Raw genomic sequence first — 26,049 nt, forward strand, 5'->3', positions numbered from 1 at the left:
AGAAGTATTACATTATTAATCTATCATAATCAATCAATCAATCATTCGGGATGGATATGATAAAAAAACGTATCTGTGGAGATGGCAGTGTTACAGTGATGTGACAGTGGTGTTCCTTGACGTCTGACCATTCAGAAAATCTAAAAATCTTAGGCTAGGCGTCCCGCCAGCGGGACACCTGTTGACAACTTCCGGTGAAATTGGAGGGTGCGCAATTCAAATAAATAATCATACAAATTATGGATATTAAACATCTCAGTGCATACAAGTGTCTTATACCGGTTAAAAGCTTAAATTCTTATTAATCTAACTGTATTGTCCGATTTACAATAGGCTTTACAGCTAAAGCATGCCATGTGATTGTTTGAGGATGGCGCCCCACTCAAAATATTTTTCAACCATCACAGGCTTCGTAAAATCACAAATAGCGATTTAATATTCACTTACTTTTTGAAAATCTTCGTCTGATTTGCAATCCCAAGGGTCCCAGCTACAACATGCATGGTCATTTTGTTAGATAAAATCCTTCTTTATATCCCAAAAAGTCTGTTTAGTTGGCGCCATCGATTTGAGTAATCCACTCGTTACCACTAAACTTGGTAAAAACAAGTTCAAATACATTTCTAATTAATCCTCAGGTACCCTAAAATGTAATTAAACTATAATATTTCATACGGAAAGAAGTATGTTCAAAAGTATGTTCAAAAGAAAAGTCCTCTTCTTTGCACAAGCACAGACTGATTTCCAACTCTGACTCCCAGTACCAAAACTCCAAATTCTTACTCGTTTGGGAAGAAACAAGCCTGAAACCTTGAACAAAAACTGTTAACATCTAGTGGAAGCCTTAGGAATTGCAATATGGGAGCTGGAATTGCATAGGAACCATAGCTTTCCATTGAAAATGCATGGGCTCTCAAAAAAACACAATTATGGTTGGTTTTTCTTAGACATACTTCAAAGTGTTTTCTATCCAATGGTGTCAATTATATGCATACCCTGGCTTCTGGGCCTGAGTAACAGGGAGTTTACTTTGGGCACATCAGTCAGACAAGAAGTGGCGAAAAATAGACCCTAGCCTGAAGAACTCCCCAAAGGTCGATGTCCGCGCTCCCGTGGAAATTGAATTAGCATAATAAAACAATCATCTTCAGATTCCGTCAGCTTAAGATAGAGATATCTGTTTTTTTGCATTGGATGCGTCTCAATCCAACACATCAGCCTATGTAGAACATCCACATTTGCCGTGAAAGGTCACAGAGCTAGATCGTGTTTGTCAGACCATGAGACACCATGAGACATCCTGAAAATCAGGCTTCTCACAGAATTGCATGTAGCATCCGAACGGTTTGGATACACACTATTATGACACTAATGTGACCCCTCTGTGCAAAGGTGAGACTCTCACGAACAAACACAGTACATGTCGTTTTTGCTCTAGGACGCCCACAGGACTAGAGCAAGACTCGTCTGAAGGTCCTCCTGTACCAGTTAAAAAAATGTATGGAATTATATATGAAGACATAGTGCCAAAATACATATATATATATATATATATATATATATATATAAACACACTACCGTTCAAAGTTTGGGGTCACTTAGAAATGTCCTTGTTTTTGAAAGTAAAGCACATTTTTTGTCCATTAAATAACATAAAATTTATTAGAAATAAGTGTAGACATTGTTAATGTTGTAAATGACTATTGTAGCTGGAAACTCCCGTGTTCAAATGGCATGTTGTGTTAGCTAATCCAAGTTTATCATTTTAAAAGGCTAATTGATCATTAGAAAACCCTTTTGCAATTATGTTAGTACAGCTGAAAACTGTTGTCCTGCTTAAAGAAGCAATAAAACTGTCCTTTAGACTAGTTGAGTATCTGGAGCGTCAGCATTTGTGGGTTCAATTACAGGCTCAAAATGGCCAGAAACAAAGACCTTTCTTCTGAAACTCGTCAGTCTATTCTTGTTCTGAGAATGAAGGCTATTCCATGTGAGAAATTGCCAAGAAACTGAAGATCTGGTACATCACTGTGTACTACTCCCTTCACAGAACAGCGCGTACTGGACCTAACCAGAATAGAAAGAGGAGTGGGAGGCCCCGGTGCAGTAGAACAGGGCTTAGACTCTTATGGGTTAAACAATAGATTATGTAACTCAGCAGCCCTCAGACTGTAACGATTTTTCAACCCAGAATGACATTTTAAGAATGACTTTTTTTTCCCTGAAGTGAATTCTAATCAGTATATTCATAGCCCAGGTCACTCAGAGTTATTGTTTTTCATTTGGAAATTAACCAGACCTTGAACATGGTATGAATGGTAGGAATACAAAACCATATAGATTATTTACTAGTGCTTGAATCGGCTGGCTCACAGCTTGAAAAGGAGCAAATTACAGGGTGGAATGTACAGACAGACAGATATCGCCATTCACATGATGGTGCGAAGGAGGTGACTATGCTTGGGCGATATACCGTATTCTGGGGTATTTCTAAATATCAATGGTTTCTTTCTCGGTTGCTCTCTCTGTCTCTCTCTAGCGTGGGCGTACTTGGAAGAAGGAGGCACTGGGCGGGTCAGGAGTTGACAAGAGGCTGGGCTGTGCGGTGTTGTGTCAGCAAGAGTGCTTTCCTCCTTTCCTTTCCCTTCTCCCCCAACCACAACTTCCTCCCCCCACCACCTCATCCGTGTCCTCCACCTCCTTGCTCCTCCATCCACATCCTCTCCTCTCTCTTCAGCGGGCATGGAAGACAGGGTACAGATGGATGACTTATGGGGTGACAGGGGCGAGAGCGAGGGAGATGCTTTGTGGTGAAGAGGGAGGGATGGGAGAGAGAGAGAGAGAGAGAGAGAGAGAGAGAGAGAGAGAGAGAGAGAGAGAGAGAGAGAGAGAGAGAGAGAGAGAGAGAGAGAGAGAGAGAGAGAGAGAGAGAGAGAGAGAGAGAGAGAGAGAGAGAGAGAGAGAGAGAGAGAGAGATTAATCTGGTTCCCTTCCCTTGTTCTCAATGTGGCTTAAAATATTACTTTTAACAGGACTTAAAATACATAAAGGTTACCTTTAAAATACATAAAGGTTACCGCATTGTGTGAGGAGACTCCCTTTTACCTTCACTATGGTAACAATTAGTTGTAAAGGTGTTGGAAGGATTGACAAGTGACACATAGGTAATGCATAGGAGGATGAGGAGGAAAATGGTGTTGTAATGATGAGGATGATTAAGACTATTTTGATGGAGATAACTGTAATAAGGATGAGGAAGAGGAGGAGGGTGATTATCAGAATGCTCTCCCTTAGCCATAACCACAAGGATCACAACCATCGACCATTAATGACCAAGGGTATTAGCTGTAATCCTCCTCATCCGCCCTCAGCTCCATGTAACTCTCCCTCCCACGCTGTGACTGAGTTGAAGACTTCCTTCCCCGGTGTGACAGAGTTGATCAGGGTAGACTGAGAGAGTGTTAGGAAGGATATGAGAGTGCAAGAGAAGCCAGTCAGCCAGAAGCTGGAGGGGCTCAGCAGGGTTATTAGTGGGGCTGAAGAGGGCATGGTATCGATCACCAGCACCAGCACCAGCTGATGTGCAACCAGTACCTCTTTAATGAATCCCCAACAGAGCATGACACAGGCAGTACTAATGGGGAGGGAAGAAAATGCATTTCCGCTGAGGGGATATGATGGACACACACACACACACAATAGCATCTGGTTTATCCTGAGAGAGACAATGTCATTGAGAAAAAACAAACAACAGCTTGTTGAGAATTGTTATTTGCCTTACATTCCTGGTGTAAATGGTATGTATTCCAAGGTGTGGTGGGTTGGTTGTGTAAATGGTATGTATACACGTGTGGTGGGTTGGTTAGCTAAATGGTATGTATACCCAAGTGTGGTGGGTGGGTTGGTTGTGTAAATGGTATGTATACACGTGTGGTGGGTTGGTTAGCTAAATGGTATGTATACCCAAGTGTGGTGGGTGGGTTGGTTGTGTAAATGGTATGTATACACGTGTGGTGGGTTGGTTAGCTAAATGGTATGTATACCCAAGTGTGGTGGGTGGGTTGGTTGTGTAAATGGTATGTATACACGTGTGGTGGGTTGGTTAGCTAAATGGTATGTATACCCAAGTGTGGTGGGTGGGTTGGTTGTGTAAATGGTATGTATACCCATGTGGTGGGTTGGTTAGCTAAATGGTATGTATACTCAGGTGGGTGGGTTGGTTGTGTAAATGGTATGTATACCCGTGTGGTGGGTTGGTTAGCTAAATGGTATGTATACTCAGGTGTGGTGGGTTGGTTGTGTAAATGGTATGTATACCCGTGTGGTGGGTTGGTTAGCTAAATGGTATGTATACCCAGGTGTGGTGGGTTGGTTACCTAAATGGTATGTATACCCAGGTGTGGTGGGTGGGTTGGTTGTGTAAATGGTATGTATACACGTGTGGTGGGTTGGTTAGCTAAATGGTATGTATACCCAAGTGTGGTGGGTGGGTTGGTTGTGTAAATGGTATGTTTACCCATGTGGTGGGTTGGTTAGCTAAATGGTATGTATACTCAGGTGGGTGGGTTGGTTGTGTAAATGGTATGTATACCCGTGTGGTGGGTTGGTTAGCTAAATGGTATGTATACTCAGGTGTGGTGGGTTGGTTGTGTAAATGGTATGTATACCCGTGTGGTGGGTTGGTTAGCTAAATGGTATGTATACCCAGGTGTGGTGGGTTGGTTACCTAAATGGTATGTATACCCAGGTGTGGTGGGTTGGTTACCTAAATGGTATGTATACCCTGGTGTGGTGGGTTGGTTAATTAAATGGTATGTTTACCCAGGTGCGGTTGGTTGGTTAGCTAAATGGTATGTATACCCAGGTGTGGTGGGTAAGTTGCATACTCATCACCAGCCTCTCCATCCTATGTTTGTTGATCTGGTCCCGGTAGACAGGATGTGGTCCCCTGTGACAGTAATCACATTTATGCTGCTGCTATAATCCATCGCCTCCGACTGCATATAGGCGTCTGTGTGTGTGTGTGTGTGTGTGTGTGTATGTAGGCCTGGTGGAATCCTCCAGCCTTGAGTGACATCTTGATAGTTGTGCCCACCTCCTCTCCTCTCCTCGCCGTCCATTCTCTGCTCATGTAAACAAAATGCTCTCATGGGTCCTCCACTCCTGCCTTCCTGCTCTCTGTCTCAATCTTTCCATCTTTCTGTCTATCTCTCTCTCTAGTTTCACTCCAGGCCTGCTTTCATAACCTTTCCTGACCATGTGTGTGTGTGTGTGTGTGTGTGCGCTGAGAGAGATGTGTTTTGCAAAGGGCAGATCAAGCTGATTTATTTATGACAAGGGGTATATCCCTTCACATTGATAAAATAAAATAAAAATAAATAAAAAGTTGATAAAAGGAAATGGAAAAGCATTTTGTAGATTTCTGCATTTGTGGTGAGGGAGGACCTATTTTTGACACAGACCTCAAACAGATACAGTAACACTGGCCCACGATGATGCTATAAAAGGAAGTGCTGCCCTCGACCCGAGTCAGCCAATGGAATGAGTTTATATGAATTATGAAATATAACATGAATTTTACAGTCAAGGCATTTTATAATTGTATCTAGGTCAGTCTCAGTTTGGGAATTTGAAAGTACAGCCATGCCCAAAAATACAGGTAGTCATACCAGTGCATTTCCTACATGGTGGGAGTTGACATGCAGGCTTAATGTCGAGTCCTCCTTGCTGAGGAAAAATAGTGGCTACTTCACGTTTACCACTATAGAGCTGATCCAGCCCTACATACACTACAAACCACTGGGCCACTGCACTCTCCACATTCCCAAACCATGTATACAGTGGCTTGCAGAAGTATTCACCCCACAACATTTACACAACATGCCTACCACAAGATTAAAAAAACTGAAAACTTGAGCGTACATAACTATTCACCCCCCCAAAGTCAATACTTTGTCGAGCATCCTTTTGCTGCAATTAAAGCTGCAAGTCTCTAGGGGTATGTCTCTATAAGCTTTACACATCTAGCCAATTCTTCAACGCAAAACTGCTCCAGCTCCTTCAAGTTGGATGCGTTCAGCTGGTGTACCACAATCTTTAAGTCATACCACAGATTCCCAATTGGATTGAGGTCTGGGCTTTGACTAGGCCATTCAAAGACATTTAAATGTTTCCCCTTAAACCACTCAAGAGTTGCTTTAGCAGTATGATTAGGGTCATTGTCCTGCTGGAAGGTGATCCTCCGTCCCAGTCTCAAATCTCTGGAAGACTGAAACAGGTTTCCCTCAAGAATTTTCCTATATTTAGCGCCATCCATCATACCTTCAATTCTGACCAGTTTCCCAGTCCCTGCCGATGAAGAACATCCCCACAGCATGATGCTGCCATCACCATGCTTCACTGTGGGGATGGTATTCTCGGGGTAATGAGAGGGGTTGGGTTTGCACCAGACATAGCGTTTGTCCTTGATGGCCAAAAAGCTTAATTTTTGTCTCATCTGACCAGAGTATCTTCCATATGTGTGGAGAGTCTCCCACGTGCCTTTTGGCGAACCCCAAACGTGTTTGCTTATTTTTTTCTTCAAGCAATGGCTTTTTTCTGGCCACTCTTCCGTAAAGCCCAGCTCTGTGGAGTGTACAGCATAAAGTGGTCCTATGGACAGATACTCCAATTTCCGCTGTGGAGCTCCTTAAGGGTTATCTTTGGTCTCTTTGACTCTTTGACTTTTGACTCTCTGATTAATGCCCTCCTTGCTTGGTCTGTGAGATATGGTGGGTGGCCCTCTCTTGGCAGGTTTGTTGTGGTGCCCTATTTTTCAATTTTTAATAATGGATTTAATTGTGCTCCGTGGGATGTTCAAAGTTTCTGATATTTTTTTGTAACCCAACCCTGATCTATGCTTCTCAACAACTTTGTCCCTGACCTATGGTGGAGAAGTACCATACTTGGTGGTGCCCCTTGTTAAGTGGTGTTGCAGGCTCTGGGGCCTTTCAGAACAGGTGTATACTGTATATACTGAGATCATGTGACATATCATGTGACACTTAGATAGCACACAGGTGGACTTTATTTAACTAATTATGTTACTTCTGAAGGTAATTGGTTGCACCAGAGATCTTTTTTAGGGGCTTCATAGCAAATGGGGTGAATACATATACACAAACCACTTTTACATTTTTATGTTTTAGAATGTTTTGAAACATGTATTTTTTTTCATTTCAATTCACAAATTTGCACTATTTTGTGTATATCCATTACATGAAATCTAAATCAAATTCAAATAAAAATCTATTTAAATTACAGGTTGTAATGCAACAAAATAGGAAAATCGCCAAGGAGGATGAATACTTTTGCAAGGCACTGTATTAGCTGTACAGGGGTATATGGCAGCAGTCCCCAAGGCTTAGCTTCCCCACATCCAACATCCAGGTATACAGAAACAAGCCCCAAGGCTCAGCTTCCACACATCCAACATCCAACATCCAGGTATACACAAATAATCCCCAAGGCTCAGCTTCCACACATCCCACATCCAATATCCAGGTATACTTACACAAACAGTCCCCAAGGCTCAGCTTCCCCACATCCAAACATCCAGGTATACACAATAGTCCCCAAGGCTCAGCTTCCACACATCCCACATCCAACATCCAGGTATACACAAATAGTCCCCAAGGCTCAGCTTCCACACATCCCACATCCAACATCCAGGTATACACAAATAGTCCCCAAGGCTCAGCTTCCCCACATCCAACATCCAGGAATACACAAACAGTCCCCAAGGCAAGGCTTCTCCACATCCAACATTCAGGTATACACACACAGTCCCCAAGGCTCAGCTTCCCCACATCCAACATCCAGGTATACACACACAGTCCCCAAGGCTCAGCTTTCCCACATCCAACATCCAGGTTTACACACACAGTCCCCAAGGCTCAGCTTTCCCACATCCAACATCCAGGTATACACACACACAGTCCCCAAGGCTCAGCTTTCCCACATCCAACATCCAGGTTTACACACACAGTCCCTAAGTCTCAGCTTTCCCACATCCAACATCCAGGTTTACACAAACAGTCCCCAAGCCTCAGCTTCCCCACATCCAACATCCAGGTATACACACACAGTCCCCAAAGCTCAGCTTCCCCACATCCAACATCCAGGTTTACACAAACAGTCCCCAAGGCTCAGCTTTCCCACATCCAACATCCAGGTTTACACAAACAGTCCCCAAGGCTCATTTTCCCCACATCCAACATCCAGGTTTACACAAACAGTCCCCAAGGCTCAGCTTCCCCACATCCAACATCCAGGTATACACACACAGTCCCCAAAACTCAGCTTCCCCACATCCAACATCCAGGTTTACACAAACAGTCCCCAAGGCTCAGCTTCCCCACATCCAACATCCAGGTATGCACACACAGTCCCCAAAGCTCATTTTCCCCACATCCAACATCCAGGTTTACACAAACAAAATCAGAAATGCTCTCTATTGATTTCTTTAATGAAAAGCTCCCAAGAATACAAGTTCTGTTTGGTTTGAATAATATATGGTGATATAAAAACTGGTATTTCTCATCTACCCAAATCACTAGTCCCAATTTCAGTTGGTAATGAATGCTCTCTCTCTCTCTGCATTCCAAATGGTAGCCTATTCCCTACATAGTACACTACTTTTGACCAGAACCCTACGGGCCCTGGTGAAAAGTAGTGTACTATATATGGGAAAAGGGTGAAATTTGTACACAGCCTCTGACATTGCATTACCACCATACCACTTAATAGAGAACAACCCTTCTCTCCTGCTGTATTATCAGCTGTTGGCACAATACACTGGAGCCAATTGTGAGGTCTCTCTTAACATCTCAGGCTATGGATGGATTCCATTTCTCCTTATGTTAAATCTCTCAGGCTATGGATGGATTCCATTTCTCCTTATGTTAAATCTCTCAGGCTATGGATGGATTCCATTTCTCCTTATGTTAAATCTCTCAGGCTATGGATGGATTCCATTTCTCCTTATGTTAAATCTCTCAGGCTATGGATGGATTCGGTTTCTCCTTTGGGTTCAATCTTTCAGACTATGGATGGATTCGGTTTCTCCTTTGGGTTCAATCTCTCAGGCTACAGATGGATTCCGTTTCTCCATTGGGCTCAATCTCTCTGGCTATGGATGGACTCTGTTCACTCATTACCCTCGCTTAATTTGGCCCAAATTAAATCCTACCTCATGCCAGGAATATTTCACGTGTTCACTAGCTAGCTAGTAGCTACAATTTATCTGGTGCTTATTTGTTTCCTTGGTCCTGGCACCCTATTCCCAATGTAGCACACGACTTTAGACCAGAGCCCTTTGGGCACTATAAAGGGAATAGCGTGCCATTTGGGACGCAAACCTAGTGTTTAGAAGATGAGCGAGAGGGAAGGATTAAGGAACACGTTTTAGTGTCGATATAATAGACACTTTACGGTTTAACAGTGAACACACATTGCGTTGGAGGGCAGCAGGTAGCCTATTACAGTAAATATACAGAGGAGAGATCGAGACATGGAGGAGATCGAGCCCCAGTACTAACAGTCTATACAGACATGCTCAGTAGTACTAACAGTCGATACAGACATGCTCAGTAGTACTAACAGTCTAGATAGACAGGCCCAGTAGTACTAACTGTCTAGATAGACAGGCCCAGTAGTACTAACTGTCTAGATAGACAGGCTCAGTAGTAGTAACAGTCTAGACAGGGCCCTTGGGGATGCTGTCAAACGTAGTGCACTGTGTATGCGATAGGGAGCAATTTGAGACGGAGCCTGGATGTGTTCCTTTGAAAAATGTGATTCTATCTTTTGATTAAGACCGGGATGAAAGACCAATATGTTTTTTTTTGCAATAGTTATCAAAATAATGTACTTATCTCTTTAATTGAAATGTTACATGACTGTGTTTGTCTGCTGTCATACGCACTTGTCAATGAGGATTTTCCCTCCCGTCAAATTGATGTAAGTGGCCATACCCAGAAGACCTAGCGGTTTTTACTCCACTATATCAGGAAAATGCCTAGAGTTAGATTTGTGTTGTGGAGGGACACTCCAGTGCGAAAAGCTGAAAATCAATTTGAAACAATGTCACTCATCTTCCATTCTAAGTGCATCTGGGGTGTGAGTGTATCTCCCCCAAAAAAATGTTTTGGGTAAAAAGCCAAACGTGAAGGTGTGATTTCAGTGAAGCTTGTCTAATGACTGTCATTTTGCTGTCATCCCAACAATGTTTGATTTATTTAACTTTAGAGGGAGTGAATTTGTATTCTGTTTTGATGGCACTGTCTGTGTGCCAGGCATCCTCAGCTCAGAAACCTTAGCATCATTGAGAAATATGCCATCCTCCTTCTTGAAGGCTGACCCAAGGTGTGGCCACGGGCCCAGTCTTTAGTTGTGATGATAAGGTGGCAGACACAAGTATTGGGATGGAAAATTGAGGGATGCGATGTGGGGAGGGGACAGAGGGGGAAGAAAGAGACTGAGAGGGGAAGGCGGTGTGCCAAGGTGAAAACAAGCTCTATACTTTTCCCTACAACAACACACAGTGAGGGGGCCGCTTTTCCTCTCTCCCCCCATCCCTGTCTCTCCTTCCCCTCTATGTCCCCACGAGGTGCTGCCATACTGTTTGTGGATCAACACTTTAGATAAGAGTTAATCATATACCCATCAGTATTTCACCCCCACCACTCTTGTACATAGCACATAAATAGATTAATCAATCATCTCATTGGTGACTTAGTAGCATGAAACAGCAGTATTGAGCATGTGAACTAATCTATACTTTTTTGTCTAAGAAAGCATACTTATTCACATTGATTGATAATCCACTGATGAGACAAGGTCAAGGGTTCAGAGGAAGGTTCCCTCTGCTTTTCCCCTGTGTCGCTACCTAGGGGTTAATTAGGGTCGGGGGTCGCCACGTGTTGTCTTGTCTCTCTTGTGGCATAATTAAAACGGTCACTCAGTCACTCAGAGACTGATGGGATAAAAAGCGCTCTTGTTCTCAACAGTGATGACAAATTATAGGAAATCTATCTCTTTATCGCTGTCTTTCACTCTCTCTCTCTCTCTTTCTCTCTCTCTCTCTCTCTGTTGCTCTCTCTCTCTCTCTCTCTCTCTCTGTCGCTCTCTCTCACACTCTCTCTCTCTCTTTCTCTCTCTCTCTCAATTAAATTAAATTAAATTCAAGGGCTTTATTGGCATGGGAAACATGTGTTAACATTGCCAAAGCAAGTGAGGTAGATAATATATAAAGTGAAATAAACAATAAAAATTAACAGTAAACATTACACATACAGAAGTTTCAAAACAATAAAGACATTACAAATGTCCTATTATATATATACAGTGTTTTAACAATGTACAAATGGTTAAAGGACACAAGATCTCTCTCTCACTCTGAATAGGAATCCCACTGTTCACACCAAGCTCCTCAGCTAGACCCATTTAGGCAGTGCAGGTCTGAAGGGCAAGAACCATAGGGAGCTAGAGACACTGCACATTGTTCAAGTGATGCAGTGAAATATAGATTCAGCTCGAGCCCTACCCATGACCGCAATATTCAGGCCCTACCCAGGCCCGATTGTTTCTGCCAAATTTAAAGCCTGGCCCTGCACGAAATCAGAAATAACTTAATACATTAGTAAATCCATTTGATGCTCTTCTCTGTCTGTCACTTGCTCTCTGCTAGCAGGCAGCTCTCTCTGCATGCATTCTGCTCATGGGGGCTCTGAGTCAATGAGTAACCATAGCAACAGCTCCGCTTGGGCTGCTCTGCTCAATGACGAGACATGAGAGAGCAGTGAGCTGTTAGCTACTTTTTGTCACTTTAAACTCCGACAAAACTCAAGGAATATTGTCTCCTGTCTTATATTTGATGAGGTTGAAGCTCTTCTGACACCATGTTAGGAACTTAGTCAGATATGACTGTACTGCGCAGCAGAACACGCGCAAATAACTCAGCCCTACCCGTACCCTAGTTATGATGAACAAACAGGTCCTAGCCAGGGCTCGGTCAGGGTGAAGCTCTAATAGAGAGAGAGAGATGGGGGAGAGAGACCTACAGAGAGAGCGAAATCAATTTAGTGATACCCAAGCCCTACCCGTACCCTAGTTATGATGAACAAACAGGTCCTAGCCAGGGCTCGGTCAGGGTGAAGCTCTAATAGAGAGAGAGAGATGGGGGAGAGAGACCTACAGAGAGAGCGAAAGAGAGAGTGAGTTGGGAGAGAGAGATGCTGGAGATAGAGATGGGGGAGAGAGAGAAAGAGAGAGAGAGAGACAGATCATCTCCAATAGAAGCAGTGCCTTAGAGCTACTATAGTAACCTTCAGTGTTAGCCATGGAGATTGAGAAGGGAATGAGATGGCCAAAACTAACAAAAGGCACATGTGGAGGGTGTTACGGCTTGGATAATACATACATACAGTACAGCATCACTGTCACTATTTACTAGCATTAAAGCCACTCCTTGTTGGGGCTAATTAATGACTGTAAATATTGACAATCTTGGACATTGGTAATTAGGCCTATGGAACACCAGATTTGATGTTAGGACTGTAACATGTGTCCAATGTGTTCTAGAATCATGTCAGGCCACAGATGTGTTGTGGATTTGTGTAATCCTGTGAAGCTTTAGATTTAGCTTTAAAAGTGTTATTTTTATTAGGCATGCTCTGTAGGATGGGTCCTTGGATAAGTGTGTACAGAGGCACAACCTCGTCGTGCCTCTCCCTCCTCTTCCTGCATCTTTGTCAGGCAGCTCCTCCGCACCATGGATCTGTTTGTGTTCAGTCATTCTGGTGGACTATACACCACCTACCGATGCCCAAGTCAGTGCTCTTCACTTTAAGCTGCTTCCATTAGTTTCCATGCCTCCGTTCAGGCTGCGTCCCAAATAAAACCCTCTTCAATAGAGAGTGAATTGCTTTTGACCAGAGCGACCAGACAGAGCCCAACTGTCCTTGGTCTAACGTAGTGCACTGTAAACGGAACACGTTGCCATTTGGGACGGGCCTCAGTCTCCGCTCACTCTGCTGAGTCTGTGGTGGTTTAACAGGCTCCCGGCAGACGTACTGTAGGTGGAACCCGCATTACACTCGTTAATTGGAAACTATACATTGGTAATGGGATGGGAAGGAGACTGTGGGAAGATCGGGATGTTTAGACTAAACCGCGGCATCGCCTTATGTCCAGAATACATCTCAAAATCTACCTCCTCCCCAAAAAAGTATGGGCGTTCATGACCATGATGATTCATAATTTAAACCTCGGGCACACATAGGGCTTAGTGATCTCTGTAGCGTTCACACAGTCGGTGGTGGTTTAAAAAGCCCTCCTCTCTTCAATCTTACATGAATTACTCCCTTCAGGGGAGTGGTGGAGAGGATAAATAGTACATCTTAATTGGGTGGATTTTTCATTATGGCTTGGGCCTGGGCTATGTATTTTATTATCTGCAAACAGATGGGGAATGGATGCTGGCTGGCTCACTGGCTGCCTGTTTCTCTGGGAGTCGGTGTGGGCAGCTTATAAAAAAAGCATGGCATTTATCTACTTGTAAACGTGGAACTATGAAGGAGTGGAGACAGGGATGAGCATAGAAGGCTTTAGTTTAACCAGTTGGGCCTTAACGCAATAAACTGCAATAACTGAACTGGCCATCCTACTTCCTCTTTCTCTCAGCGTCTGCTCTTGCAAGGCTATTTCGTTATTCTATTCAGGTTTGACTCAAATAAATGAGAAAGCATGACTATACGTAGTATATCTTTTTCAATGAATGACATGCCTGTACTACTGTACAACTAAATACTATTGCTAATGTTAAGCAGGGCTGTGCAAACGAAGTGGCCATCTTGAACTGTTGTCATATGTAATTCAGTTTGCCATAGCGACGTCCTCCCAGCATCAGCAGCTTTTCACCTTCTCAAGCTAGCTAACAGTTCCAATGACAAAACATGTCAACAAATACAAGCTTCCCCAATGTTTGAGTCCCATGCAATCCTCAATGACCATATGACTTTACCCCCCACACACTGTTCTGTCCGTTCGGGTGTTGATTGCGTCCAGACCTATTACCACTCACCAGTTGCTACAGGATGTCTGTGTTTGTCTGTCTGTGTGCCATATGGCACCCTATTCCCTATATAGTGCACTTCTTTTGACCCGAGCCCTATGTGCCCTGATCAAAAATAGTGCACCAATAAGGGAATAGGGTACCATTTGGGAGGCAGATTGTGACTTTATATTCTCATCTATCACAGCCCCATCCCTAATCTCTCATGGCAGTGTGTGGTGCAATTAGAGCTGTGAGGCATATTGGCCCTTCACAGCAAATCACAGACAAGACCAGGAGAAACCAGGAAGGGCAGGCAGCAGACAGTTAGCCATGTACCGTACTAAGAGTAAAGTTTGCAGTCTGAGAATGTCTGCGCGGTGTGTTAGCACAGTGTTTCCCAACTCCTGTCCTCCAGTACCCTCAGCAGTACATATTTTTTTATACCCCCTTTTTTTCTCCCCAATTTCATGGTATCCAATTGGTAGTAGTTACAGTCTTGTCTCAACTCCCGTACGGACACGGAAGAGGTGAAGGTCAAGAGCCATGCGTCCTCCGAAACACAGCCCAACCAAGCCGCACTGCTTCTTGACACAATGCACATCCAACCCGGAAGCCAGCCACACCAATGTGTCGGAGGAAACACCATACACCTGGCAACCTGGTCAGCGTGCACTGCACCCAGCCCGCCACAGGAGTCACTAGTGCACAATGAGACAAGGATATCCCTGCCGGCCAAACTCTCCCTAACCCGGATAACACTCGGCCAATTGTGCGCCGCCCCATGGGCCTCCCGGTCGCAGCCAGCTGCGACAGAGCCTGGGCTCAAACCCAGGATCTCTGGTGGCACAGCTAGCACTGCGAAGCAGTGCCTTAGACCACTGCGCCACTCGGGAGGTCGCAGTACATATTTTGTATTTTTGTCCAGGGCTACAACATAAATGTGTGCTGTTGGGGGTGCTGGAGGACGAGTTGGGAAACACTGTTGTATCATACGCATGTGGTTCCTACTCCACAGCAACAGCCGCCCTAATGTAGTCAGAACAAGTCTTGTCTTACATATGGTATGACAGAGCCTATTAACCTACAAAGGATGGGACTACTGGGGCTTGCATATTCAACAATGTGGAGAGAACAGATAACATAACAGGAAGTCCTGCAGCTCTCTGTATATGATCCCATGCACAAAAGCGCTCCCTAAAGAGGTGCTAGCATCATAGCCAACAGCATGGAAAATACTCTCTACAATACACGGTGTTAGCCACATGGAACCAGTGGATGCACTCATTATGTAGGCTATGTTCACAACCATTAACACAGCTGTAACATGGAGATCGGATGTGCTTTGTGTGTGATCTCATTGGTAGTGGTGCAGAATTAGCAAGAGGAGACAGGCAGGAAAGGCAGGGCAGTTATCAGGCCCCAGTGTTGCCAGTGAAATGGCAGCTAGCTAGTTCTCCAGATGGCACCCTGATCTATTCCTCTCACAGTGTGGATAATAAATTACCACTTGAGTGTATTACTTCTTCAATGCCAAGAGAAACCGATGCACTGCAAGGCTACCACTACTGCTGCTGCTATTGCGGTGTGCTGCTACTTTACATGCAACGTCTAGCAGAGCCATCCGCGAGACTCCCTGGAACACTTTCATATCACACACATATTGTATTGCCAGCAAATTTATGTTCCTCTGAAAATGACTTGGACAGGGTTCAAATTGATTCTGTCCCTTCTTATTTCGGGGGAGCATAATCTTCAGCAGCGATCCTTGAATTGAATAGCATGACCCAGCCAATAGGGATATCTGTGTGTACAATATAGTATATAATATAATACCATTAAACAAATAGCATCGGCCACTGTTTTGATTGAGAATTACTCTAATTATATGTCTCAATGCCAGCCTCTCATTGAGTGTTTTCTATTGAACTCCATTGAAAGGCGGTGTGAATGGGAGGCTCGTGTTGACAATGGAGCCGACACAAAACCAGGGCCCAGCCAGGACATCGTGGCATGGAGTCTGTGTAGGCCATCTGGAGGCCAGCGATTCTGAAGCCATTATGCCACGACTGCCACAGGGCTGGCCAAAGTGCATCTGCCATTAAGGCAGGCTGGGCGGGTAGCAGTAATCTCAGTTAGAATGCCTCCATAATGGTCTGACCCGGGGTTATTCTGACCCAGGCCACACTGACACGGCACTAGGGTAACACTAGCCAGTGTCATAAAGAACTGGAATAGCAAATCACATGGGTCCTTTACTTCCCTACCCTTGAGAAACCAGGCCTAGAGAACCGTAAGAAAGTGTTTAGGCAATGCAACGATACCACAGTGGTGTTTGTGTAAGTTCTCCATGTGTAAATAATAGACAAGGTCTTCCTCCAAAGTAAAGCACAGCACACAGCACGGTGTTGGACGTGCATCTAGCTGTGACTAATAGTTTAGGGACGGCATGCTGGGAGTGATTGTGGCGGCCTGCTGGCTCTCTCCATGCCGTACATGGTGGCTGTGTGTCTGTGAGAATGTATGCGGCAAGAGCCAGCTGCTAGACCCAATACTACTACCCCTGATCAGGCCCCTGCCATATAATGTACCTCATTTCTTCAAAGGTTGTAGTATTCTATGTACTGTATCTGTGTCTAGTAGTTTAGGTGGTAAAGTGTTGTATTCAGTCAGCTTTTTGTTCAATCTCTTTTAGCATATTGATAACTACTCTGAGTATACCAAACATTAGGAACACCTTCCTAATATTGAGCTGCTGGCCCATGTTGACTCCAATGTTGTCTGGGTGTCCTTTGGATGGTGTCTTGTCTTTACTATCATTAAATGAAGACTTTTAGTTTTTTATCAAAGATTCTCTGTAATTAGTATTACGTGATCAAAATGATTAATCATGTAACTGTAATTAACTAGGAAGTCGGGGCACCAAGGAAAATATTCAGATTACAAAGTTATAATTTCCTAAAATAACTTTTCAGATATTTTATCTGATCAATTAGTCTTCGAATGAATGAATTCGTTATTTTACCTCACGTTAGTCTCATTCCAAACGTCGTAAATTGTTGGTTATCTGCACGAACCCAGTCTTCACTGTGAGTCATCCATACATCAATTGTCTTAAATCATTTATTTATTACTAACTAAGTAGTCCACAGAAATGCATAAACAAACAGTAAATATGGTTACAAGAAATGATAGGAGAATGTGCCCTAGTGGGCTAAACCGGCATCGCGGCTTGTTAGACATTAGGGAAGTGGGGGTCGACTAAGAAGTCATTACAGAGTCAATAATTATAACAATTGAAATTCTAATCCTTTACACATGAATGCTCACTCATTCAGGAACAATTGCAATCAATCAATATATTTACGATCAGTGTGTCGTCTTGATCACTGTTGAAAAGTTTGTTTCTTTTGTAGAATTCTCCGTCTCTCTCTCTCTGTCTTGGTTATAGTGGATAGTTCAGAGTGACATACATTCATTCATGATGTTGTAGAATGGATATTTCGGCGGTTGTCGTTCTTCCTGTTCAATGATACCGAATTCCTAGCTTCGGACTAGTAATTAATATCAAAAACTTGTTCTTATTCTGTCCGTATCGATAGTCTAAGAGTTTAACCACGTGGTATGGTTAAACGATTCAGCAAGGGTCTGCAACCTTCGTTCTCCCGTGATTGAGAGAAACATGGTCTGTTTGAGAAATTCTCAAGATTGGGGTTTTATGCGGAATTGCAGAAAAGGGGCTGTCCCAGGATGCCTGACCCTAACTGGGCTCATGGGTGGTCCTCTGATTTAGTTCAACTCAAAAGGGAATTGAAGTTTCCTTCATTAAACAGTCCAAAATCACATTACACAATTTTACAAACAGTATCATACTCACTCATTCATCTTCTACAACAATTAGATGTAAACCTCATATCTGAGGCTATTATATAAACAGCATAATGGTAATGTGGCCACACCGTCTCCCACGAGCTTCCCCAAGCTGTAACAAACGGACCAGTTCGTAGCTGGATTCTTCACCGATCTTTAATACCTTCTCCGGAACGTAAACGTTGTTCGGACCTCAAGTTCTGTGAGGTAGAAGAAATGACTTTGTTCTCTATGAAACTTCACTCTCTCTCTATACTGTGTGGCCATGAGGCGATCCTCTCCTCAGGAATTTACGTCCTCTCTCTGACCACAGCAGCCTAGTTGAAGGAGGCAAGGGGGAGGCAGGGGGATGGGGCATGCTGTACCCAAAGAGGGAAACGTCATGACAATGGTGTACCATTCTAGACACACACACAAAACTGTTGAGTGTGAAAAACCGAGCAGTGTTGCAGTTCTTGACACAAACCAGTGCGCCTGGCACCTACTACCATACCCTGTTCAAAGGCACTTCAATATTCAACCCTCTATTAGTGGCACAAATACACAATCCATGTCTCAATTGTCTCAAAACTTAAAAATCCTTCTTTAACCTGTCTCCTCCCCTTCATCTACACTGATTTAAATGGATTTAACAAGTGACATCAATAAGGGATCATAGCTTTCACCTGGATTCACCTGGTCAGTCTATGTCATGGAAAGAGCAGGTGTCCTTATATTTTGTACATTTAGTGTATACTGCCTTGACTCCATACAGTATGTGTGTTGCTTGTTATCTGCATTGTGAATCACTTATAAAGATACTTCCAAATGAAGCTAATCTCTTATTTTCTTCTCTCCTCTCCAGGTTTCATATATACGTGTGGTGGGACATTAAAAGGGCGGAATGGCACCATTGAAAGCCCAGGTTTTCCATATGGATACCCCAATGGGGCAAACTGTACATGGGTTATTGTAGCAGAGGAGGGAAACCGAATTCAAATTGTCTTTCAGTCCTTCGCTGTGGAGGAGGAGTATGACTTTATATCGCTTTATGATGGACATCCTCATCCGGCCAACTTCAGGACGAGGTGAGTACCATTTTTATTTAAAAATATTTGTTCCTTTACATCCCCTTGAATCCTTGTCTTATGCCGGTGATTTAAAAAAAGTTGCTGTCCTTTTCTTTCATTGGTTAGATTTAGAATTTTCGGTTTTAGGGTTGACATTTGAAAAGATAGACGAGTTTGTAACTTACAGAGTTAATTTACGCAATACTATCGTCAGAGCAGAGCGGACTTTAAGAAAGATATGGTCTTGGATAAACTGATTAGTCCATTCTAATCTAAAATGGAAAGTCAGCAGCGTCTTCAGTCGGAGGAGGCAGAACTCGTTCACTCATTTCCGAATACGTTTGATCACTGGGAAAGAGATCGCAATCAGTCCATTGTAATATGTGGCCTACATGGACTCAAGATAGCTCTGGCAGTTTGACCGAATTAAAGCCGCCACTGAGAAATCGCTCCAGGTGATTAAGGCAGAGAAATTAAACAGCTCTGTCCAATTATCTGGTTATTGTAATTACTCTGGGTCCCATTAACATGTCCTAATACACAGCAGATACTTTCCCATTCAAAACATTCACTGTTTGATTGGAATGTCCGTGCATTAGCTTTGAACATTATTTTCATTCATTAAGGGGACTTTGGTGACGGACGAAGCCGCTTAAAGCCCAGGTTTCATCATGACTTTGTGTGAATTATACCGATTATACTTTTGCTGTAGCTTCGTTTCCCTTAACGGACCAGTCCTTGATTTAAGCAGGTCAAAATGTTATCAGAGTAAATGGTCTTGTTTATCTATGGCAAATGGTCCCATATTAGTAGTTCACTTTTCATAGTGAAACTTTTGACCTGGGCCCTAGTCAGAAGTATTGCACTATATAGTGAATAGGTACTGTAGCCATTTGGGACGTACCCTATGCTAATAGAACCTTTTCCATTTTAAACAGTACATTCATCACTTCAATAAGCACCGTCATTGGGGCACGTCACCAAAGAAAGATGTAAAGGTGTATGTGTATGTACAGAAAATGGGGCTGTCACCAGATGCTCACTGCCTCTGGGATAGTCTAGGTGGTGTTGTTCCCTACTGCTGTTGTGCCCAGGTTGGCATGGGGGCAGGGGGGATCCTTTTCAGGGTACCATCTTGCACCTCAGTGCCAAGCCTGTCTACCTCCAGATGTCTGCCATCCTCTGGCACCAAGGTAGCACCCCAAGACACACACACACACACACAAACACACACCTGTGCTGGCACTACCTTCCATGTGGAACATCCACCTCTGCACCGCTTTTAATTTAATCAGAAACCAGCAAATCAAAACAAAGGGAAAAAAGAAAGAGATGTAGAAGTAATTTCTCTACTGTGGTAGATCTCTCTTCATCTCCTTCCTAGGGAATGTGGCTATACACCTCAGATGGGGGAGGAGACTTAACAGAGCTTCATTAAACAGTTCAATTAGTAAATAATGCAGTCAGAAACACACACAATATCCTGGCTTTGCAGTCAGGCAGGCTGAGCCTCTGTATGTGGGTCACGTTCTGACTCGGCTGTGTTCCTCTCTGTAAGAGACAAATAGCATGTTGATAGCTCCTTTACTTTAAACCCTAGCTCTGCAATCAGAGGCAGTGTAACCAGCACTGCCCTCCCTCCCTCCCTCTGCTGAAGTGACTATACATGATTGCTTTTGTTAGGTAAATAAATAAGTATTACCCATATTGTTATTATTTGATGGCCATCGGCACCGGTCGTCTTCAGATCTGACATGGATTGAGGGAGTGTACACACCTTAACTATTAATAACAGTTTGAAAACAGACAATATACACTGAGTGTACAAAACATTAAGGACACCTGCTCTTTCCATGACATAGACTGACCAGGTCAATCCAGGGGAAAGGTATGATCCCTTATTGATGTCACATGTTAAATCCACTTCAATCAGTGAAGATGAAGGGGAGGAGACATGTTAAAGAAGGATTTTTAAGCCTTGAGACAATTGAGACATGGATTGTCTGTGTGCCATTCAGTGGGTGAATGGGCAAGACGAAAGATTTAAGACCCTTTGAATGAGGTATAGCAGTAGGTGCCAGGCACACCGGTTTGTGTCAAGAACTGCAACGCTGCTGGGTTTTTCACATTTAACAGTGTCCTGTATGTATCAAGAATAGTCCACCACCCAAAGAACATCCAGCCAAGTTTACACAAGTTTGGGAAGCATTGGAGTCAACATGGGCCAGCATCCCTGTGGAATGCTTTCGACACCTTGTAGAGTCTATGCCCTGATGAATTGAGGCTGTTCTGAGGGCAAAAGGGTGCAACTCAATATCAGGAAGGTGTTCTTAATGTTTTGGACACTCACTGTATGTATTTTATTTTGGCGTAAATTGAATGAATCTCTGACTTCAGTAAGGAATGTTATGTCGCCTCTGCTCTCTCCTCCGTGAAAACAAAGGGTTCATGGCGGCCTAAGTGCCTCTAGTGTGTCTGTGTGTGTGTGTGTGTGTGTGTGTGTGTGTGTGTGTGTGTGTGTGTGTGAGGATGTGTTGGGAGGGTATGTGAGTGCATTAAGAGGGTCACGGTTCTTTTCCTCTGGCCTTGTCAAGGAGGGACACACACACACAAACACACACACACACACACACACAAACAGTATGTTCCAGATGAGGGCTCTTGATCGATGCTCTGTGACCTGCTTTTGCATAATTTTTTCTTATTTATGTGGTTGATCATCAGCTTCCGAATGAACGCTGCAGAATAAATCAACTCACATGGACTTTATGAAAGGCCCTGCAGCAAACAACAGCTCCGGCGAATCAAATCGTCCACCGACGCACACACACACACACACACACACACACACACACACACACACACACGTGTACACATGCCGATAAACACACATACACACGCTCATAGCACCTTTCTCCTCTCTGTCTCTCTCTCACTCTCTCTCTCTCTCTCTCTCTCTCTCTCTCTCTCTGTGTCTCAGCATTATCAATGACTGCTGCTTCCTATACTGTAGGTGCAGCTTAATTTTACATACAACAAATCACTTATGTGAGTCAGTCTTGTGCATATAGAATAACTAGAAACCACTCCTAAATGTGGTCACGAAGTACCTAGAATACCCAGACTGCCCATTGTCTATTTAAAGTGCAGTGGTGTGACTTCTAGTTTTCCAGAGAACATCAATATCCTCCAGTCTTTTGTGTCTGAGAGAATTCCTATGGAAGCAGACGGCAATCGGTTTTTGCTCCGGCCCCTGTGGAATGTATAGAGTAATTACAGATAATAACACATAGTGATAACCGAGAAATTACCAGACACCCTTTTAAAGGGATGTTGACATGCTTCTGTGCTTAGTCATTGAGCTGTCAGTGAATGGTGTCATTTAAATGTATATTTAGCAGAACAGAACAGAACGGTTCGAACCACCCAAAAACTTATTTCATTTATTTAACCTGTAAAATCAACAAGGTTTTTACATTTAGCTCAGTAATTGACTTCCCCAAATAGTTCCGGTAGAGCAGTGGAATGGGTAAAATGGTTGATTGTTCAACTACACTGAACAAAAATATAAAAGCAACATGCAACAATTTCAAAGATTGTACTGAGTTACAGTTCATATAAGGAAATCAGCCAATTGAAATAAATTCCTTCGGCCCTAATCTATTGATTTCACATGACTAGGAATACAGATATGCATCTGTTGGTCAAAGATACCTTCTATAAAAAAAAGTAGGGGCGTGGATCAGAAAACCATTCAGTATCTGGTTTGACCACCATATGCCTCATGCAGGCTGTTGATTGTAGCCTGTGGAATTTCATCCCACTCCTCTTCAATGGCTGTGCGAAGTTGCTGGATATTGGTGGCAACTGGAACACGCTGTCATACATGTCAAATCAGAGCATCCCAAACATGATCAATGGATAACATGTCCGGTGAGTAAAAAGAAAGGGGGATACCTAGTCAATTGTACAACTGAATGTATTCAACTGAAATGTGTCTTCCGCATTCAACCCATCCCCTCTTAATCAGAGAGGTGCGGAGGGCTGCCTTGATCGACATCCACGTCTCCGGCATTTGGGGAACAGTGCGTTAACAGCCTTGCTTAGAACAACAGATTTTTACCTTGTCAGCTCAGGGATTAGATCCAGCAACCTTTCAGTTACTGGCCCACTGCTTCTACACGCCAGGCTACCTGCCTCCCAGGTATGCAGGCCATGGAAGAACTGGGAACTGGATTTTCAGCTTCCAGGAATTGTGTACAGCTTCTTGCATCATGGGGCCGTGCATTATCATGCTGTAACATAATATCTTTGTGCATTCAAATTGCCATTGATAAAATGCAATTGTGCTCATTGTCCGTAGCTTATGCCTGCCCATACCTTAAGCCCACCGCTACAATGGGGCACTCTGTTCACAACGTTGACATCAGCAAACCGCTCGCCCACACAACGCCATACGTCTGTCATCTGCCCCATACAGTTGAAACAAGGATTCATTTGAGTACACTTCTCAAACGCGCCAGCGGACATCGAAGGTGAGCATTTGCCCACTGAAGTCGGTTACGATGCCGAACTGCAGTCAGGTCAAGACCCTGGTGAGGACGACGAGAACGCAGATGAGCTTCTCTGAGACAGTTTCTGACTGTTTGTGCAGAAATGAATTGGTTGTGCAAACCCACAGTTTCATCAGGTGTCTGGGTGGCTGGTCTCAGATGATCCCGCAGGGGAAGAAGCCGGATGTGGAGGTCCTGGGCTGGCGTGGTTATGTGTGCGGTTGGACGTACTGCCAAATTCTCTAAAACGATGTTGGAGGCAGCTTGTGTTAGAGAAATGAACATTATATTATCTGGCAACAGCTCTGGTGGACATGCCAATTGCATGCCCCCTCAAAACTTAAGACGTCTGTGGCAATGTGTTGTGTGACAAAACTGCACATTTTAGAGTGCCCTTTTATTGTCCCCAGCACAAGGTGCACCTGTGTAATGATCATGATATTTAATCAGCTTCTTGATATGCCACAACTGTCAGGTGGATGGATTATCTTGGCAAGGGAGAAATGCTCACTAACAGAGATGTAAACAATAGGTGGAAGATTAGATCTACTATTTTTTTATTTCTACATGTATTCTATGCATTCAGATACATCTCATATATCCAGATAGAATGTGTATAATATTTGCAAGCATATACCCAGAATGCTTGGCTTTTACTGCCATTGTGGATTTAGAAATATTCTCTGTGACAGATCTCTGGGTCTGAATGTGTAACATGGGACACCTTGTGTTTTCATGTATGCTAAAATGAGAGAGAGAGAGAGAGAGAGAGAGAGAGAGAGAGAGAGAGAGAGAGAGAGAGAGAGAGAGAGAGAGAGAGAGAGAGAGAGAGAGAGAGAGAGAGAGAGAGAGAGAGAGAGAGAGAGAGAGAGAGAGAGAGAGAGAGAGAGAGAGAGAGAGAGAGAGAGAGAGAGAGAGAGAGAGAGAGAGAGAGAGAGAGAGAGAGAGAGAGAGAGAGAGAGAGAGAGAGAGAGAGAGAGAGAGAGAGAGAGAGAGACAGACAATGCAACAGACAGATGGCAGTTTAGCTTCAACAGAACCATCCTGCATCACACCCAGGTCTCCATAATAACTACAGCTGCAGCTTCCAGGCTATAAGACATGCAAGGCTGTGCACAGGACCATGCCTTATCTGCTCCTCCTCTCCTTCTCCAGACCTCTGTTATTAAAGCCTGTCTGTGGGGAACTGTTTTTTTTAAAGATTTTTACATAATGCGGATGGTTGCAAAGGGTTGGAACATTTCCGGACGTTTTCCATGGGAAGTTATGCCTGGGAATTTGGGGAATTAAATTAATCAAAAAAGTTAGCTTATAACAGTGAATTTTTTGGGGTGGGAAACACAAGGCAATTCTAGGACTTGTGGCATATTTTGGTTAAACTATCCCCAATTCAATGGAATTTGCAACCCTCTACATGCACAGTGGATTCTTCCATCACAGTTACAGCTGATTCTCAAGATCTTGCACACTAATGAGATGCTATTGAACCACACTACTGCACTGTCTGTGCTTTCTGGTAAGTTTTGATTACAATTCTGAGTGGGGTGAATATATTTAATATGACATGCATGCTTTTTTGTTAACTAGTAAATAGTAGTCTACAGCAAATTGTGTTTAAATTAGTTCTAACTTGTTTACAATTTCTGCTAGTAAGTTTTATCTAATTCACCTGTTTCCATAAATGTTTCATAAAAGAAATGTATCTTATAAAGGAGTTGTTTAATCTAACTGCTTAACTATTTACCTGTATATGTATGGATTTATATTAATATTCTTTTTTTACTAATTTTTTTCTAATCTTTACAGGAAAAAGTCACGGGCACTATCTGATGTGTGGAGACATTTCACTGCAGCTAATGTAGAAGGAAAAGCTGCGTACATTTGCAAATATTGTGCCAAATCATGTGTGAAGAATGCAACGAAGATGCAGAATAATCTGGCCAAGTGCATAAAGTTCCCTCAACAACAAGCAACCTCTGACAAAAGTCCCTTTGCTTCTATTCAAGGTGAAAATGATGAATCAGATACCTTATTGGTAGCAAGAGCTCATGGTCCTCCTGGAATCAAAAGTGTTTTTGACTCAATGGAGGAATGTAGTCAGAGAAATGCTGATGAATGTCTTGCTCGAGCTGTGTATGCAACTGGTTCACCTCTGATGCTCACAGGCAATGTGTATTGGAAGAGATATCTGAATGTTCTTCGCCCAGCATACACCCCTCCAGCCAGACATGCTTTATCTACTAATATCTACCATTGGCTGTGCTGCTCATGCATTGATTCTGCTCCTCAAGGACATAATGGCACTGAAAACAATGGATATACTCTACAGGAGAGCCAAGGAAATGCTTAGGTATGTGAAGGGTCATCAAGTTATAGCAGAAATCTACCTCACCAAGCAAAGTGAGAAGAATAAGAGCACCACATTGAAGCTGCCCAGCAACACCAATCATCCTGTTTGACAGTCTCCTGGAGGGGAAGGAGTCTC

At 43.4% G+C, this 26,049-nt stretch overlaps 1 protein-coding gene across 1 annotated transcript in view; it reads left to right on the plus strand.

Moving 5' to 3' along the window:
• The window catches only part of LOC109904406 (CUB and sushi domain-containing protein 3), a 657,725-nt gene that overhangs the window by 69,367 nt on the left and 562,309 nt on the right, over positions 1-26,049 (plus strand). The window contains exon 2 of the mRNA XM_031788837.1: positions 18,807-19,029. Coding sequence (XP_031644697.1) covers positions 18,807-19,029 — 223 coding nt within the window. The remainder of the gene's footprint in view (positions 1-18,806; positions 19,030-26,049) is intronic.

Source organism: Oncorhynchus kisutch, linkage group LG14 (genome assembly GCF_002021735.2).
Source record: "Oncorhynchus kisutch isolate 150728-3 linkage group LG14, Okis_V2, whole genome shotgun sequence".
Taxonomy (NCBI): Eukaryota; Metazoa; Chordata; class Actinopteri; order Salmoniformes; family Salmonidae; genus Oncorhynchus; species Oncorhynchus kisutch.